The sequence below is a fragment of the Megalobrama amblycephala genome, linkage group LG5 (assembly GCF_018812025.1).
Source record: "Megalobrama amblycephala isolate DHTTF-2021 linkage group LG5, ASM1881202v1, whole genome shotgun sequence".
Classification (NCBI taxonomy): Eukaryota; Metazoa; Chordata; class Actinopteri; order Cypriniformes; family Xenocyprididae; genus Megalobrama; species Megalobrama amblycephala.
Genome location: NC_063048.1, coordinates 37,258,354 through 37,278,184, shown reverse-complemented (window position 1 = coordinate 37,278,184; position 19,831 = coordinate 37,258,354). Strand labels below are relative to the sequence as shown.

Sequence of the window (19,831 nt, the reverse complement as noted above, 5' to 3'; positions counted from 1 at the left end):
AAGAAAAAACTCGTTAAATTTCGAGAAAAAAGTCGAGATAAAATGTTGAGAATAAACTCGTTAAATTACGAGAAAAAAACTCGTTAAATTTTGAGAAAAAAAGTCGAGATAAAATGTTGAGAATAAAGTCGTTAAATTACGAGAACAAATTCGTTAAATTATGAGAAAAATGTCATTAAATTTCGAGAAAAAAGTCGAGATAAAATGTTGAGAATAAAGTCATTAAATTACAAGAAAAAATTCGTTAAATTACAAGAACAAACTCGTTAAATTACGAGAAAAAAGTCGTTAAATTATGAGAACAAATTCGTTAAATTTCAAGAAAAAATTCGAGATAAAATGTTGAGAATAAAGTCATTAAATTACGAGAAAAAAGTCGTTAAATTACGAGAAAAAAGTCGTTAAATTACGAGAACAAATTCGTTAAATTATGAGAAAAATGTCATTAAATTTCGAGAAAAAAGTCGTTAAATTACAAGAACAAATTCGTTAAATTATGAGAAAATTTTCATTAAATTTCGAGAAAAAAGTTGAGATAAAATGTTGAGAATAAAGTCATTAAATTACGAGAAAAAAGTCATTAAATTACAAGAACAAATTCATTAAATTACGAGAAAAAAGTTGTTAAATTACGAGAATAAAATTTTTCTTAAAAAAGAATAACATTTTTTTTTAAACTTTTTTCTCGTAATTTAACAACTTTAATCTCAAGATGACTTTATTTTTTTATTATTGCTTGGCCCTAATCCTCTTCCGTAGTTTTATTATGTTATTTGATCTTATTTTTTTATTTTATATTTTAGCTTAATTGTTTTGCTTTTATTTTATTACTTTAATTTTATTATTTTATTTGATATTTTATATTACTTTTCTTTTGTTTTATTTGATTATTTTGCTTTTATTTTATTAATTTACATTACTTTTCTGTTGTTTTATTATTTTATTTTACTTTTTATTTTTTATCTTAATTGTTTTGCTTTTATTTTATTATTTTATCTTGTTTTATTTTACTTTTCTTTATTATTTTATTTGACCTTATTTCTATTTTATTTTATTTTATACAGAGCATTACACTTGTATTTAAACTCAGTTCTGAATGTGTGGAAGAACATGATCTCTGGTTTAACAGCACAGTTGTTCCTCTCCTTAGGAACACTATCACAGTAAACAGCGGAGGTCAATGACTAAACCGAGAAATGCCACCATAATAGTTAACATTCAACAAGCATCTTTACTTTTATGACCACTCCATGTACTTTTGCTTTCTGCAGCGTCACTGTTTACTGCTCTGTTGTTTACGGGTGTGTTATATTGTGTTTTATATTTCACTGTCCTCACGCACGCTACTTTGTGTTTATGTATAACCTCCTTTTGAATATCTGACCCCATAAACCTCCATTAGTTAGAGCAAGTGCACATATTTCCTTCAGTTTGGACGAAATTGTTCGATCACATATTCTTCTGTCACAGTGTTAATTGAGTTGTGCAGTGAATATCAGTGTAGAACTGAAAAGAAAGATATCCTGGATTCTTGATTTATTATCAAGAACTGAATCTAAAATCTTGAAATGGTTTATTGTTACATACAACACCTGTCAGAACAAAATATATATAAATAGGGAACAAAATGTACATGTCACAAAAAAAACATCTCCTTTGAGTAATAATAGACAATCTGCAATACAACTCTACATCAGCTAGGAGAAACTGTACAGAATTCTGAGTGGTCAAAAACACTGTTTATGGAAGCTTCCGTCATTGACCCGTGTGTGCAGTCAATTATTACAGTTCTACTGTAGAAACATCCACAGACAGACACTCAACGCTCTACACATACTGGGAGGACTGTGGGCAGGGCTGTCGAGGGAGGGCGGGGCCAGGGGCGGGGTGGGGCGGTTCACGTTATCAGGAAAAATCCAGACTTTGACCTAATACTATTTCTTCAGAGATCCTGACATCTTACGAAGTCCCTTCATCCGATAGAGCAGCCCGTTGATAAAGTCCTGTGGAGTTAAAACCATCTGTGGTGATGAAACTTATCAATAAACAGCTTCTTACAGTTGCATTTTATCAGATTTTTACTACTTAGTATGTCAAAATTTCGACTTTTCATCAGACAAATATGACTGTCAAACTATGACAGAAAAATTGAAATTATGAGATTAAAAAAAGTTGACATTAGATGTCACATGACAAAAAGCTGAAATTATGAGATAAAAAGTCAACATTAGATATGCGAAGTCATAATTATGAGATGAAGTTGAAATTATGATATACTAAGCCATTTGATAAAAAGTTGAAATTATGAGATAAAATTCAAAATTGACATAGTCATGAGATGAAAAGTTGAAATTATGACATCATTTATGACAAAAATTTGATATTATGAGATTAATTATGACATAGTCATGAAATGAAATGTGTAAAGTCATTATTGAGATAAAACGTCAAAATTATTGTCATATTTATGACATAAAAAGTTGACATTATGATGTACTAAGTCATTATGAGATAAGTCATATTTGACAAAAAGTTGAAATTATGAGAAAAAGCCAACATTAGATATACTAAGTCATAATTATGTGACAAAGTTGAAATTATGACATACTAAATCATAATTGTGACATAAAATGTCAATTCTGAGACAAAAAGTCAAAAATTTACATACTAAGTCATTTAACAAAAAGTTGAAATTATGAGATAAGTTGAAATTATGATGTACTTAGTCATGAAAAAGCTGAAATTATGATGTCATTTATGACAAAAATGTGATATTATGAGATAAAGTCGAAATTATGATGTACTTAGTCATGAGATGAAAAGTGGAAATTGACATACGAAGTCATTATGAGATAAAACGTCAAAAATATTATATACTGTCATATTTATGACAAAAAGTTAAAATTATGAGATAAAAAGTCAAATTCACATGCTAAGTCATTTAACAAAAAGTTGAAATTATGTCATTTATGACAAAAATTAGATATTATGAGACAAAATGTCAAAATTATGATGTACTTAGTCATGAGATGAAAAGTGGATAATTGACATACAAAGTTATTATGAGATAAAACACTTAAAAAAAATTACATACTGTCATATTTATGACAAAAAGTTAAAATTATGAGATAAAAAGTTGAAATTATGAGATAAGTCAAAATTATGATGTACTTAGTCATGAGATGAAAAGTTGAAATTGTCATTTATGACCAAAATTAGATATTATGAGATAAAATGTCAAATTATGATGTACTTAGTTATGAGATGAAAAGTGGAAATTGACATACTAAGTTATTATGAGATAAAACATCAAAAATATTACATACTGTCATATTTATAATAAAAAGTTGAAATTATGAGATAAAAAATTGAAATTATGACGTACTTAGTCATTATGAGATAAAACATCAAATGACTAGGTATGTAATAATTTTATGAAAAAAAGTTAAAATTATGAGTTAAAAAGTTAAAATTATGACAATCATTTATGACAAAAAGTTGAAATTATGAGATAAAAGTTGAAATTATGGCATACTAAGTCATTTATGACAAACATTTGAAATCATAAAATCAAAATTGACATCATTGAGATATAAAAAAAATCATATTTTTGACATAAAAAGTCGAAATTATGTCATACTAAGTCATAATTATGAGATGACGTCAAAATTATGACAATCATAATTATTATGTAAAATGTCAATTCTGAGACAAAAAGTTGCAGTTGTGACATAAGTCATAATTATGAGATAAAGTCGAAATTGACATACTAAGTCATATTTATGAAAAATCAAAAATAAATTATATAAGTCATATAAGTGGAAATTATGATTTTTTTCCCCCGATGTGGTGAAATGGGCTTCCAGAACTGAACTGAACGATACTATCATCTTCAGATTCTATTTGCTCCATAACTGAAGAACTGAAGCAACATTAACTCTGTTTATTGAGTCGTTCGTCACTGTGAAGCTGCTTTCAAACAATCTCGTATAAAGCGCTAGAGAAACAATGAATAGGTTAATAACTGGAAGTGTTTTTAATGTCTTACAGAGTTTGTCTTACCTCCTTTGGCTTTCCACATTCTTGCAAAAGCTCCTGTTAAAACAGAACAGCAGGAACAATGTTTGTCATAAAGTCATGGATGCATATTGATGCTTATAGCCGAATGTGAACGTACATGCAGTCTCGATCTCTGCTCTTCATCGGTCAGCTCCAGAAGTTCATCGATGTCGATCTCCAGCTCAGGAATCTCTTCCTCCTGCACAGACAATCGATTACGCTCATTACTGCAGTCGACACAAATCAATTCATTATGATGAAGGCTGCTGGTCCACAGACACTGCGGATGTCATCAAACTATACAAACCGCATGATAAAATATCCTTACTTAAATGTTTCAGCATCTCACACTTAATGTATGTTATATATCACGTATATATCTTGAGTGAGACTGTCCTTTGAGTTTAAGCTCAAAGTGTTTCCGCATCTCATCTCTGCTGGAGTCTTTAAATGGCATCCGCTCTTAAAAGCCTCTCAAATTAGAGGGATAAGAGAAATGACGACCCCCAGAGTGACACCGCATTACCAACCGCACGATTAATCGCTGCACATGAATATTACAGGAACTCCGAGATGAGAACTTTAGAGGAACCGCTGTGTTAGCAGGGCACTAATGACCCGCGGGCGGATTTTAAAGAGCTGGGATTCTATTGGGATACGCTGAATTTATTCCTGTAATTTATTCAAACATAGCTATTACATGTCATGTTTTTTAGATTGGTAATGTGATGGAAGTTAGTGTTGTTATTGTTAATCTAAAAGTATTAAAAATAGTTTTGTTTATTGAAGTAAATTTTGTTTATTGAAATAAAGCTATATATATATATATATATATATATATATATATATATAAATATTAGATGAAAAACTTTAAAAATTTTAATGAAAAATTAGAAATGTTGCATTGACAACTAACAAAAAATAAAATAACATTATTAAAATTACTAAAGCTAAAATGGAAATAAAAATAAATTCAAACTAAATAGAAATATTAAAAACACTAATAAACATGACAAAAGCACAAATGACTGAAACTTAAACTAAAAGCTACTTTGAAATATGAATGCATAAATTAATGCATTAATATCCGAAATTAAATAAAAATTCAACTTAAAAAAAACTTAAAGGAAATAGTAGTTTACAACTAATATAAATAAAGTTTAAGAACTAAAATTACTAAAACTGAAATAAACATTGAATTAAAGAAAATAGAAATTAAAAAAAATAAATAAAAATGCACAAAGCACAAATTACTAAAACTAAAACTAAAAGCACATTTAAAATTTGAATACAATACATTAATAAATCTGAAATAAAATAAAAAATTAAGCTTAAAAAAACAAAAAATAGTAATGTTGTCTTTACAACTAATTGAAATTAAATAAGTTTAAATACTAAAATAACAAACTAAAGCAAAATAAAAAATATTTTTAAAAACTAATAAAACGACAAAAGCACATATTAATACAATTTAAACTAAAAGCTCATTAAAATATGAATATATATATTAATACATTTAATAAAAATTAAAAATCTGAAATAAAATAAAACTTAAAAATAAAATAGTGATGTTGCCATGACAACATAAATATTTGAAATGGGACTAAAATGTCTAAAATTGAAATAATGTCATTTTTAAAAAAACGTAAAAATTTAAATGAAAAATTAGAAATGTTCCATTGACAACTAACAAAAAATAAATTAACATTGAAATATTAAAATTACTAAAGCTAAAATGGAAATAAAAAAAATTAAAGCTAAATAGAAATATTAAAAAACGAATAAACATGACAAAAGCACAAATGACTGAAACTTAAACTAAAAGCTACTTTAATAATAAAAACAAACTAAAAGCTCATTAAAATATGAATAAATACATTAATACATTTAATAATAAATCTGAAATAAAATTAAACTTAAAAACAAAATAGTAATGACAACAGAAATATTTGAAATAAATAGGACAAAAATGTCTAAAACTGAAAAAAAATAACTATATTAAATATATATAATAACTAAAATTAAGAAGACTTACTATGAAAATGAAAACTGAAGATAAGAAATAAAAGCTATTTAAGTACTAAAAGGCCTCCAACACTTTAATGCTAATCAAGTAAAAGCATTTACTCAACCTATATGACTTCTTTTAGCATCATGAATGATAGTGTATTTTTTACAGCTCCTGATGTCTGTCTGCTTTCATTAAAACATCAAAGTCATGAAGGTGAACTATTCCTCTAATGCTAATAACCGTACAGTCACAGTAAAGGAGGGCGTTAGCACGCGGGTGTGTTGTGTTTTGTCTGAATGAGATTTCACGGGATGTCGGGCGGCGCTGATTCCCTAATGTGGATCCGTTACTAATTTGATCTTCCTTCCCGGGTTTCCTGCCACAGCTCAGAGCATCAAAACACGCTGCTGGACACAAATACTACAAGCCACCTTCACATAATGTGGAAATGTTCTCCTGAAACACTGTTTGACCCGGAGAAAATGATAGCCTACATGACCATCCGCACAAAAACAAAAATAATTCCACCTACTTATAGGATTAGTTCACTTTCTAATTAAAATTTCCTGATAATTTACTCATCCAAGATGTGCATGTCCTTCTTTCTTCAGTTGAAAAGAAATGAAGGTTTTTGATGAAAACATTCCAGGATTTTTCTCCATATAGTGGATTTCAATGGAGCCCAAACGACTGAAGGTCAAAATTACAGTTTACAGCGATACCAGACGAGGAATAAGAGTCTTATCTAGAGAAACCATTTATCATTTTCTAAAAAAAATTAAAAAATGTATACATTTTAACCATAAATGCTCATCTTGAACTAGCTCTCTTCTTCTTCTTCTCTATTAGAATTCCAGCAGTGTAGACGCTGCTAAGTGCATTACTGCCCTCCAAAGGTCAAAGTTTGAACTAAATTGTCATATTCAATATGCTAGTGCAAGTATATAACAATTAGTTGAAACTTTGACCTGTGGAGGGCAGTAATACTCTATATGGAGAAAAATCCTGGAATGTTTTCATCAAAAACCTTAATTTCTTTTCGACTGAAGAAAGAAAGACATGAACATCTTGGATGACATGGGGGTGAGGAAATTATCAGGAAATTTTAATGTGAAAGTGAACTAATCCTTTAAGCTTAAACACTTAATTAAATGTCATTTTAACTTTCAATATATCAATATATAACCAATCCTTCTTCAAAACCGTGTTTTTGTCTTACCTTGATTCATATTTTAAACCTGACGGGACGGTTTTTGCGGGAAATCGCGTGCATACGTCAATCGCCCGTGCGTCTCGTCATACCCGCTCCGGTTACTTTGACACGGTAATGGTGTGGGAATGAGAAACGAGCGAGAAAGTTTACAGATCTTGTTAAATGTCGAAACTCACCCATTTTAAAGAAACGCCGAACAGAGGAGAGTCTGCTGGCAAAAAGAGAACGCGACAGAATCAACATTTTCGGAAATGCGAGAACTGGATTTGAAATGTTGTAAAAGCGACACGGAGATGATGGATTTAGTACTCAACAGTTAAGTAAGGTATTTTATTGAACCTATAAATTGCCATATGTAGATAATTAGTAGTTAATTGTAAAGCACTATATTGTCTGCACAGTCAAGCAGTGCCGAAGCACAACCAAAACAATGCTCTTCTGCGAAATCATGCAGTTTTGTTTTTTAAACGCTAGAGGGCCAAAAGTTACACAGTGTACATTTACCTTTTTTTTAAAAAACTTAAAAAAAATAAAAAATAAAAAAAAAACTTTAAAAAAAAGTTAAAGTTGGTTAAAGAGTTTCAGTAATGGGGAAAACATGTTGCCATGACTTATTGATCAGTGTGGTAACCTTTGACTGCCAAATTATCAACTATCATAGTTACTGCAATTAGCTTTACTATTCTGGTGCTACAAATGATAAGATCAAACCTCTAGCTCTAAGTATTAAAGGCATAGTTTATGCAAAAATGAAAATTCAGTCATTAGTAGTTCAAGCGTGTAGCGCTGAAACTCTATTGTAATTGTTAAAATTTCCAAGGATCAGCATTCTCCCCTAAAAGTGATCAGGTGGACCAAACCGTAAGTCGTAGAGACTTGAAACTTTGAGGGCTGGTAGTGCTCACACCGTCTACAATCTAAGCCTGGTTTCTCCCAAGGTTTTTTTCTCCATTTTAACACCTATTTGCCACTTGTTTGCTACCTGATGTCACCTGTTGGAGTTTGGGTTCCTTGCTACTGTCGCCTTTGGCTTGCTTAGTTGGGGACACTTGACATTTGACTTGACATTTGATATTCAACAGTGCTTTGATTTGCCTGCATTGACACTATTCTTTAAGAGCTGCTGTGCAGCCAAAATTATGTACCAGCTGCTTTGACACAATTTACATTGTAAAAAGCGCTATATTGACTTGACAAGGTTCACCCTGATTGGCCTGACGGGGGCGCTACAGCAGTCAAAAGTACGAAAACGCTCAACTCCTAAATTTCTGCGAAATTTTTGGTTATTTTGGATTCTTTGAAAAACTTTTGTGAACTAGTCCTAGGTTTTTGACCCAATCAGAACCAATCCAATGCTCAGGAGTCTGATTGTCAATAGTTATCAAAAAAAAAAAGATGAAATTTCGATTCACGTTCAAAGTGGACGGAGCCACTTTTACTCAAATGGCTATAACTCGTGAACAGAATGAGATATTTTCACCAAACTCAGCACACCTATGTAAGAGCTCATCTTTCATCACGTGAAAAAGGATGCAATGACTGGCCACTTGGTGGTGCTATAACAGTAAAAAAAACATGAAAATGGCTATAACTACTTCATCGTTAGTCCAATCGACTTGAAAATTGGCATGCAATGTCTTTGTCGGAGGTGCCATGATTGTCTATGAGGACATTGATGCATCTCAAAAAACATGTCCGCTATCGGCCAATGAAGTTTGATCACCTATTAGACAAGGTTACGGAGGCCGATTGGAATGAGACTCAGTGGGCATGTTCGAATCATCTACTTTTGCGAACCAGTCCTAAGTTTTTCGTCTGATCGGAACCAAACCGGTGCAGCACAATTCTCTGGACTCTCTAGATCAATAAAAAAACTTGAACTCTTGAAGGGTCATTTAGAAAAGGGGCATGGCCAAGTGCCCACAAAAGCCTATAACTCCTAAATGAAAACTTGGAACTTCGCGAAAATAGGTGAGCACATGCAGCATATGACTGTAAAGAAGCATGCCAATTTTTATGGAGATCGGACCATAGGTGGCGCTATAACTATTAAAAAAGCTTTTAAAAACATATATTTCCTATGGTAAACTGCCTGTATTGGTTGTAAATGGTCATTTCCTTCTATGATTTAAGTGGTTACATGCTTGCTAAATAAAATATAATACTTTTCTAGGCATTGGTGTAAATTTATTTTAGTATTATCCTCAGAACACAAAAGCAAAAGTCATGTTTGTGCTTGTTCATATAATGGCAGTAAATGATGCCCTTCGAGCTTTAAGAAAGAATGCAAAAGCTTCATAAAATAATCCCATGCAACTTTTAAATTGCTCTTTTTGTGTTCTGAAAAAGAATAAAGTTCACACAGCTTAATACAAACACCTCAATGAGTAAATGACTGATTTTTCATTTGTGTGAGACATGCAATCATATGTCTTTTCACACCGGACACCTAGCAACACTCTAGCGACCCCCTGGCAACCACTCGTGAGATAGTTTCTTCACACTCATACTCATATATCATGTTAAGAAAAGCCAAAAACGTGATTTGAAGTCAAGGTTGGGCAGAGTAACTGCAGGATCCAATGAGCTCACGCATAAATTAGAGATGCTCATGAATAATGCAGCGGTTGACACAGTGGGCGGACTGTTACCGGCTTCCACACGGAAGCGTCAGAGAACCTTCGGAGTGAAACCCTTCCGCCTGGCCATGAAATATTCATCATCATCGCCAAAACGTGGACAAACGCACCGCCACTCCCAAACCACAGCCAGCTGAACTTTGTATTCTCAAGCTCTTTTTAAAAGCTCTGTACAGTATCTGCTGCCTTAAAAGAACAAATGCACTGATCTGAACTACATACAATGATCCACTATAATCTACACGCAAAAACACTGTTTTTCATGCACTGCTCAAACTTTTCATAATGTGCTGTTTCAGGCTAGTGGAAAGAAAACATCCAAAATTGTGTTTATTTTAGGTTACGTCTGTAGATTTCAATCTAAAAATGTCTCTTTAAAGGCATGAGTTTGAGTTAGAAATCTCACTTTACCAAATTTAACAGTTTATTCTTATCTATATTCAGAAGGTTTGTTCATATTCCTAAAAACATGGTGACAATGTTTTTTTTTCTGTCTGTTGACAGTATTTTCTGATTTATAGACCTTATTTACCAGAGAAACAAGCGCGCCGCCATCTTTATAAAATTGTCTTTGAACTTCCGCTTTGCGGTAGCTCTGTACATTTCTATGGCATCGTTGTCAAAGAATAATTAGTTGGTTAAGTGGATTTACTTGTTGTAGAGTTAATGAAAGTTATCATGAGCATTGTTATATTTAAAGCAGATGTCTTAACAAATGTCAATAGACCCGGAGGATTTTAAAACGAGCAGTTCATTCATAAATGTAAGATCGCTGTGGAAATACAAACCGGAAGTCAAAAGACAACGAGCGCAGCGCTGAAAAGGGGTGGGGCTACATAAGGTCTATAGAGTGATAAAAAGACTCTAATAACTATATGAAATAACTATATGACTTTAGTTAGTGTGTAATGTTGCTATTTGATCATAAACAACATCTGCAAAGTTACGACGCTCAAAGTTCAATGCAAAGAGAAATATTTTCTTTTAAAGTTCCCCTGTAGTCAATAATTTTACCCCTAAAACTCATCTTTGATCACCAAAATTATATATTTAAGTGTTTTTTCCTTTAAAAAAAAAAGCTTGAATGTAGCTGTACCCTTGCCTCATTTAATATACGCAGATCAATGAATATGCAAATTAGCCCCGCCTCATTTTGGCTGCATGAGATTCTCCAGCTTTGTTGTTGTTGAGCTGTTAAAGCTCCGCCCTCTTCTGGAAAGGGGGCGGGAGCAGCAGCTCATTTGCATTTAAAGGGACATACACAAAAACGGCGTGTTTTTGCTCACACCCAAATAGAGGCAAATTTGACAAGCTATAATAAATGATCTGTGGGGTATTTTGAGCTGAAACTTCACACACACATTCTGGAGACACCAGAGACTGATATTACATCTTGTGAAAGGGGCATTATAGGTCCGCTTTAAGTCTAATATGTTAACAAAATCAAACAAGAAGAATTTTGATGCAATGTTCATACTTCTGCTCTGGAAGTGTATGCAATTTAGTGCATATTTAATAAAATAATGTATCATTTGCATATTTAAACATACATTTGTTTGCAATTCTTAATGTAATCAATCAACTAGTGAAGTATGATGATTTTTCTTTGTTTATTTTTATCCTTTTGTGTCTTGCCTTAAGCTTGTGTATCTTCAGTGTAGAGGGATTATATCAGAGATGCAGAAAACATGAAAGCGTTGCTCTTTAAACGGAGCTGCTTTAGCATGTATTTAGGACACAGCAGACGTCTTCCCCTCAAAGCCTGCTCCATTTAAATCCCCTGAAAATCCTAGAAAATAATGATATAATCCAGTGTTTCTGTACTTGTGTGTTTGTCAGCAATCAGTCAGCGTGTCATCTGACAGCTGCCGCAGAGTAAACACACACACACACACACTGAAGAGATGCTGGACATCTGCCACTTCTCTCACACACACCATGCTGAAAGATCTCCGCAGCGAAATGCTTGAATGTCCCACATGTCCTTGAGTTTATTAGTAACAGGGTCAGACATTAACCAGCACCGACACCAGCGATCCGCATATTCACAATGTGGGAGCTGAAATGATTTAATCTGTTATCTAACATTTGATTTATTCTCATCTATTCTAGTGCTGCTAATGTGTTTAGTGACCTCGCGCTTTCAGAGGTGAGTGTTGTTGAATGTCCCAGCTGACAAAAATATGTTCATATTAAGTTATGAAAATATTTTCCTGTGAACATTCACAAGGCCGAGTTTTTTTTAAAAAGCTTTTGTACGAACATTCCGTTTTAGCATTTTCAAACATTATGAGAATGTTACATTTGAATGTTCTCTGAATGTTCCGAAACAAGTTTGCAACATTTAAAAATGAATGTCAAACTAAAATGTTTCAGAAAAACACCATCCATCAATGATGTATAAATAATTATTAAAGGATTATTCACTTCAGAATTAAAATTTCCCCATGTCATCCAAGATGTTCATGTCTTTCTTTCTTCAGTGGAAAAGAAATGAAGGTTTTTGAGGAAAACAGTCCAGGATTTTTCTCCATATAGTGGACTTCACTGGGGTTCAACGGGTTGAAGGTCCAAATGTCAGTTTCAGTGCAGCTTCAAAGAGCTCTACATGATCCCAGACGAGGAATAAGAGTCTTATCTAGAGAAACCATCGGCCATTTTCTAAAATTAATAAAAATTATATACTTTTTAACCACAAATTCTCGTCTTGCGCTGCTCTGTGATGCTCCATGCATTACGTAATCATGTAGCTGCACTGAAACTGTAATTTTGACCTTCAACTGTTTGGGCTCCAGTGAAGTCCACTATATGGAGAAAAATCCTGGAATGTTTTCCTCAAAAACCCTCATTTCTTTTTGACTGAAGAAAGAAAGACATGAACATCTTGGATGACATGGGGGTGAGTAAATGATCAGGAAATTTGAATTCTGAAGTGAACTAATCTTTTAAAGACCAGATAACTTTTAACAAACATTCTCTAAACGTTGCTGGAAGAACATTTGTGAGAACCTTGTCAGAACGTTCTGAGGACATTCCCTGTTCGCTGAAGTGGAACTAACATAACATGAAGTGGATGTTGATGAAAATGCAATAAAAGACTGAATGTGTTTAAACTCTCCAACAACTCTAAAACCTGAAACAGCCATTATATTAAAATCTACAGTGATTTTTTATATTAAAAAACAACAGAGAGCTGAAGAATCAAATACAGTGACATATTTTACATAGATTATAGCAGTGAGTGACCGATATTTTGCGGTTTATTTACAGATACTTCTGTATTTGATGTATTTGTTTCCATTTCAGACATAATTGTTCATAATATTGAACATTTCTTTCGGTTTATTTGAGGTATTTGTTGCAATTGCAAGACAAACAGTGCAATTACATAAGAAATACACTGTCATAAAGGTAAAAATGCCTGTAAAAATAAGAAATTATTATTTTTTCCTTGATACATTTATGCATTTGACATTTGCAACATTGCATTCAAGCTATATGTTTTGTTTAGTTCATGCATTCTCTTACTAGCGTCATGCTCTAGTGCTTGAGCCATGTATTGCTCTGGTAGCTTTACTCCAGTGTACGGCCTGCAGTCATATGCAAGATATCATATCACCAAAGCACATGGTCCAGTTTATCATGTTATCAGGGTGGGTTAGATGGTAAGTGAAAGGCTGTAGCTTCAAACCCCCATATCATCACTGAGTAAAACACCTCACTACACCAAGGAGATTGTCACAGGAATAAATTAAATGATAAATACTGTATCTCAAACACTAGGGCATGGCATTGGCAAAGCAAAGATCAAGGGTTTGATTCAGAGAATGCATGCACTGATCATCACATGCACCTGCCAAAATGCATGAATGTAAGTTAGTCCTACTTTGCTCCTGTTATCTATATTATTAGGCAAAGATGTGTTTATATAACCAGAAATCTCAGTTTGCAACATTAAAAATTTCCAGCTGACAGCTCGAGCATTTAAAGCGGCAGACGACAGAACGTTATCGTGCGTTAATGTTATCATTCTTACTGAGAACATGCCTTAACAGTCTAACCACAAACTGTAAAGGTGCATGCAAAAACTGTGGCGCGCTGGGTGATATGTGGGAGGAAGAACCGTCCACACGTGTGAGAGGGAATGTTGGGATCTGTTCAAATATCACCTTCTCCTCTAATGTCATTGTATCTGCAGTGCATTCGAGTAAATGTCACTGTCACATCATGTGTCATCATCACACGCATCTCATCAATGCCGCTCTGCCTCCCGCTCAACCAACCGGAGTCCTGTTTCCATGGCACCTCAGATACAGGCTCTCTGATGTAACGTGACAGATGTTGCACGTCCCCAGATGTTTCATCACCAGTGAATCGTGACGTCAGTGGAGATGCTGATTAGAGTCTGATCTCTGTGTGCTTTAAGGAATATTCTGGGTTCAATGCAACTTAACCTACATGAGCGGCATCTGTGACGTGCTGTCGTTTACATTCACTCCTCAGTCTGTGGAGCTCTTATGTATATTGCATGGTGCAAAAATTGTTATTTGATCTGTAAAGTGTCTAATTCATCTTTTTTATGTGTTTAGGATGATAGTTCCTGAATGTAGACAGTGCCCTTTTTAGTAGTCTTACACATGTTGTAGGCTATTACTATATAACCCTCTGGTGTTTGGTCATTTTAGACCAAAAAAAAAAAAGTTTAGAATTTTTAAAAATCGCTACTTTATCGGTGACTTTTGTGGCAATTGCTATGTGACCACAAACAAAATTGTGTACTTGATTCGAAAAAGCTAATTGGCTAACACACACACACACACACACTAATGAGCTGGTTTGGCTGTAACAATATGGTAAAATTGAGACAGAGGACTCAAATAAGAGGTTGAAATCAGATCAGACCCAGATTGATCTAGCTCTGATAAAGAATTTTGTTAAATTTTTATTGAAGTGTTATATGTAAGTTTGACTGTAGTAAAATTAATGGAAAAACTGACACTTCAAATCAACATTTCAAAAAAAAAAAAAAATCCTAAACCTTGACAAAAAATAGTCTGAGAATGCATATAAATCCAAATCCACAACCTAATAAAAGTTAGTAATTATGTCTAAAAACCACTTGAGAATTTATAAACCACTTTATATAGAGCTCTGTAGGCATTACAGATGTTTTTCTTTTTTTACTCCCACCAGATTACACTAATCTGCCTTCAGAAAATTGGATTTCAAAGGCCTTGTCTCAATTTTAACATGAAATACAGCTTTAATTGAAAAAAAAAAAAAAAAAAAGAAAAGATTTTTTGTATTATTTTCAATGGGAAAAAATGGATTGTAATTATTGCATAAATATTAAGTAGTAACATAATTTTTTTTCAAAAAGCAAAAGAAAAAAGAAAAAATATTATTGAACAAAAATATGTTACATTGACTTTACTCAAAATAAAAAAAAGTTACATTTCAGGTATTCGATCATTTTGTGACTTCCAAATGAACAATACCAGAGGGTTAAACATACATACATGCTACATTAAAATATATATAATTAAAATTTTTGGAATATATATATGTATATATATACACATGTAGACATGCTTGTTTTTACAAACTGAGGAAGGATTCAGAATTATTTTCTGTGGCATTTTTCTGAGACATTCTGACCTCATTTTTCAAACTCGTTTTAGATTAATTAATCTGCTAAAAGAATAAATGTTCATGTAAAACTCATTGCTGACTCTTTAAGCAGTAAACTGTCTCATGTTTACTTGCACTTCTTATAATAAAGTTTTATAAATGAGACGAATGATCTCTGATGGGGTTGAACAATGAGGCACATAATATTTTAATCAGTGCTAATAACAATGTTCCTACTGATGACAAATAATAGTCAATTTGACTTATATGTTCAAATTATATTTACTGCAGGAAAAACAGAAAGCGTACTACGGTGTTACCATAGTAAACTAATGTATTTCCTCTAGGAAAACTTCCCTTAATGATGTTCCTCCACAGCCATCAGATTGAATCGAGATACTCGCTGCAGTCTCAGATGTTTCTCCTGAGAAAAGACCTCATGTGTGAGTGTGTGAGGAGATCTCAACAACGTCTGCATGAGCTCAAACACTTCTCCCCAAACATCTGAGCTGCTCTTCACACTCATTTCATAGGATGACAACTATTGAATCTGTTTCAGGAGGATCATCTGTCTTGCTGTTTATATTGGTGCATTATTAACTTCAGTCTGATGGCAGGGAAGGTGCTGTAATGCGTCTCTCTGGATCTGTCTTACCTCGCAGTCGAACAGCAGGTGCAGCTGCCCGTCGATCCACTCCTCGATGTCCAGCCTCCTCTGGAGGTCTTTGCGGTTGTATTTGACCGTTAGTTTGCCCAGTTTGCGTTGGGCAGGCTCCTCCTCTTTGGTCTGAAACTTCACTATGGACTGGGTGCCCGGCTCCGACGCCATGCCTGCCACAACCTCACGCGGACGGGGAGAAGTCCAAGAGGCGTCTGTCTGTCTCTCTCTCTGTCTGTCTGTCTGTCTCACAGATTCAAACACAGGGTCCTTCAGTCTCAGTCCTGCTGTCGTTTGCTCCTCTGTGACTCTCTATACTGCAGTGTGTTTCTGACTCATGATCGTGTTGTTTCTGTCCAACAGCCTCCTTTAGCGCCTGTCTTCTGTCTGTGCTGTACTAACACTGCCTCTCTTCTTCCCTCCCTCCCTCCTTCTCTCTCTCTCCCTCCCTCCTTCTCTCTCTCTCCCTCCCTCCTTCTCTCTCTCTCTCTCTCCTGCACTCACTGTCTGCTGCCTTTATACACTAGCAGTGAAGACGTGTTGTTGTTGTGTGTTCATGTGTGTGTTAAGGAGGAACATAGTTCAACTCAGGACTGATAACATGCAAGATCAGTGTCAGAGGTCAAAACACTTGTTTTAAAGCTCTTGTGGCTCTTACTGTAATTCATATGCAATGGGAGAATTTAAAAAATACCATTATATTTATTCATTTAGCAGATGCATTTGGCAAAAAAACATTTTAAAATATATAAATAAATAGTATTGCATGCTTTTAAATTGTATGCTTTTAATGGACTGAAAATGTGAGAAACTCGCCATTTGTTCTGAGTGATTGATAGCACGTTGGTATGAGGTTGATACGATGTTCTGATGTTCTGTTGCTATGTGGTTTCCGGGTGCTTAGAGTGTTGCTAAGCTGTTGCTTGGGTGTTCTGAGTTGTTGCTATGGGGTTGCTAAGCTGTAAAGAATAAATAAATAACATTTTAGAAAATAAATAAATACATTTTCAAATAATAACATTTATTGTACTGCAGGGGTGGTCGCTAGGGGGTTGCTAAGCGGTATTGAGGGTGGTGTGGTGGTTGCTAGGGGGTTGCTAAGATATTCTGAGTGGTTGTTAGTGTTCTGTTATATGGTTTCTAGGGAGTTATGGGTGGTTGCTAGAGGTTTCTAAGCTGTTCTGTATGGTTGTCAGGGTGTTGCTATGTGGTTGCTAGGGTGTTTCGGGTGGTTGTTATAAGGGCATTGTTAAAAGGTTGCTAAGATATTCTGAGTGGCTGTATTGCTGGTGTGGTCACTAAGGGGTTGCTAAACTATTTTGAGGGTGTTCTGGGTGGTTGCTAGGGGGTTGCTAAGATATTCTGAGTGGCTGTTAGTGTTCTGCTATGTGGTTTTCTAGGGAGTTCTGGGTGGTTGATAAGATTGCTAAGATATTCTGAGTGGCTGTTAGTTTATTGCTGGAGTGGTTACTAGGGGGTTGCTAAACTATTTTGAGGGTTTTCTGGGTGGTTGCTAAGATATTCTGAGTGGCTGTTAGTGTTGATTCTATATGGTTTCTAGGGAGTTATGGGTGTTTGCCAGAGGTTTCTGTTCTGTTGCTAGAATGTTCTGAATGGTTGTCAGGGTGTTGCTATGTGGGTGCTTGGGTGTTCTGGGTGGTTGTTATAAGGACATTGTTATAAGGTTGGTAAGATATTCTGAGTGGCTGTTAGTGTATTGCTGGGGTGGTCGCTAGGGGTTTGCTAAGCTATTTTGAGGGTGTTCTGGGTGGTTGCTAGGGCGTTGCTAAGATATATATAATGAGTTGCTGTTAGTGTTCTGCTTTGTAGTTTCTAGGGAGTTCTGGGTGGTTGCTAGAGTTTGCTAAGCTGTTCTGTTGCTAGGATTTTCTGAGTGGATGTCAGGGTGTTGCTATGTAGTTGCTAGGGTATTCTCGGTAGTTGTTATAGGTGCATTGTTATAAGATTTGCTAAGATTTTCTGAGTGGCTGTTAATGTATTGCTGGGGTGGTCACTAGGGGTTTGCTAAACTATTTTGAGGGTATTCTGGGTGGTTGCTAGGGCGGTGCTAGGGTTGCTAAGATATATCCTGAGTGGCTGTTAGTGTTCCGCTATGTGGTTTCTAGGGAGTTCTGGGTGGTTGCTAGAGATTGCTAAGCTGTCACTATGGTGTTGCTATGCGGTTCCAAGGTGTTGGGAGGTTCCTGGGGCATTGCCGTATATATATATATATATATATATATATATATATATATATATATATATATATATATATATATATATATATTGGAGCACACTTCTTTTGTTCAGACACTTTGCTCCATTATCAAAGGTAATGGTGCTTATCCTGTGATATCCTTTGCCAGGAGGAAATGGAGAGTAATGGATGTGACTTTGCACTGTTTTGATTAAACGGGGTTGAGCAAAGAGCCATATATGTCAAAATCTTCCTCTCTTACCAGCTGATATGTCAGTTGTCACTTAGAGTTGCTTGCTAGATCATAAAGTTTCCATTTACTGGTACTTTTACTGGTTTCCCGTAAGGCTGATGAAACACTGGTTATGAATTGATGTGCAAGCAGGTTACTCACAGTATTTCCAGGATGTTACGATGATAAAATGATTATTCTCATATCAGCAGTTAACAGTGGAGCTGCAGGTGTCAGAAAACGTGCAAAGAGAATCTGTGTCTCTGTGTTTGTTTTCCTTTGGGAGAATCCCTGATGGATCCATTTAAATTCATAAATAAGATCATTGAAGGGCTGGTTCACACAGAACACGTTATTGCTGTTGTAAGACGTAAGTCAGTGAAGTTAAACAAAAATCCAATGTCTAAAAATGTACTTATTTTAACTTGAGTGTCGCGTTTTTAGTGCGCTATGTAATTAAGGGCGGTTCACACAGAACACGTTTTTCCATTTCACTGTCCATTTCCATTCCAATGTTTTTCAATGTAAACACGCACTAGACGGACACCTTTAACTATTGCGCTTACATCTCGAGTCTTTTACAGCGTCTTGTGCATGGTACATGGCATTTTAAAAGCGCAACGCTCAAGTTAAAATAAGTTTGACTTTTAAAAAATGTGCTGCATTTTTAGAATGCTGTGTATCATGCACAAGATGCTGCAAAAGATACGAGTGCAATGGTTAAAGATGTCTGTCTAGTGTGTGTTTAAGTTGAAAAACAATGGAAAAGTAGCACAGTAGAATTGAAAAACGCATTCTTTGTAAACGGTCCCTTCTATTTATCTTGCATCTGTATTGCGCTCGAGTATGACAGAAGCGCAGTCACCTGTGTCTACTAGTGCAGATTATCTATATGTTCAGCTGTCAGAAAGCTTCCAACATGCATTAGAAATCAACCATGTCTTTTATAGCTGCCATTATCAGGCGTGTGACTGATAAGGCCTGAAACTAAATGGGCGCACCTTAATAAATGATGAATGAGGAGACGCAGCAATGCAGCAGTCTGTAGTGGTTTGGACAGAGCAAAACTTGATATGCGAGAAACACATTTATGGTGCCCTCAGCGCATCAAACATTGCTTCAAGCTGTCCAAACAGAATTCTGGGGTGTATTCCCATGTCAAAGTGTACACCGGACCGGACAAAAGGCAAG

The 19,831-nt window shown here is 34.5% G+C and overlaps 1 protein-coding gene across 1 annotated transcript; it reads right to left on the bottom strand.

The window, feature by feature from the left end:
* Positions 1 to 1,556: 1,556 nt before the first annotated feature.
* ppp1r14d (protein phosphatase 1 regulatory inhibitor subunit 14D) lies at positions 1,557 to 16,644 on the bottom strand. The gene is made up of 4 exons (XM_048192159.1): positions 16,209 to 16,644; positions 4,178 to 4,258; positions 4,063 to 4,095; positions 1,557 to 2,003 (listed from the first exon to the last, which is right to left on the bottom strand). Exons 1-4 carry the CDS (start codon positions 16,380 to 16,382, stop codon positions 1,935 to 1,937), a joined length of 357 nt encoding a protein of 118 aa, XP_048048116.1. The 5' UTR covers positions 16,383 to 16,644; the 3' UTR covers positions 1,557 to 1,934.
* Positions 16,645 to 19,831: the final 3,187 nt, after the last annotated feature.

Excerpts from the sequence above, each read along its gene's own strand:
- ppp1r14d (XM_048192159.1), bottom strand. The coding sequence starts at position 16,382 with ATGGCGTCGGAGCCGGGCACCCAGTCCATAGTGAAGTTTCAGACCAAA. Across the intron at positions 4,096-4,177 it reads AGCAGAGATCGAGACTGCAT|GAGCTTTTGCAAGAATGTGG; the intron begins GTACGTTCACAT and ends CTGTTTTAACAG. Across the intron at positions 2,004-4,062 it reads AATGTGGAAAGCCAAAGGAG|GACTTTATCAACGGGCTGCT; the intron begins GTAAGACAAACT and ends TTAACTCCACAG.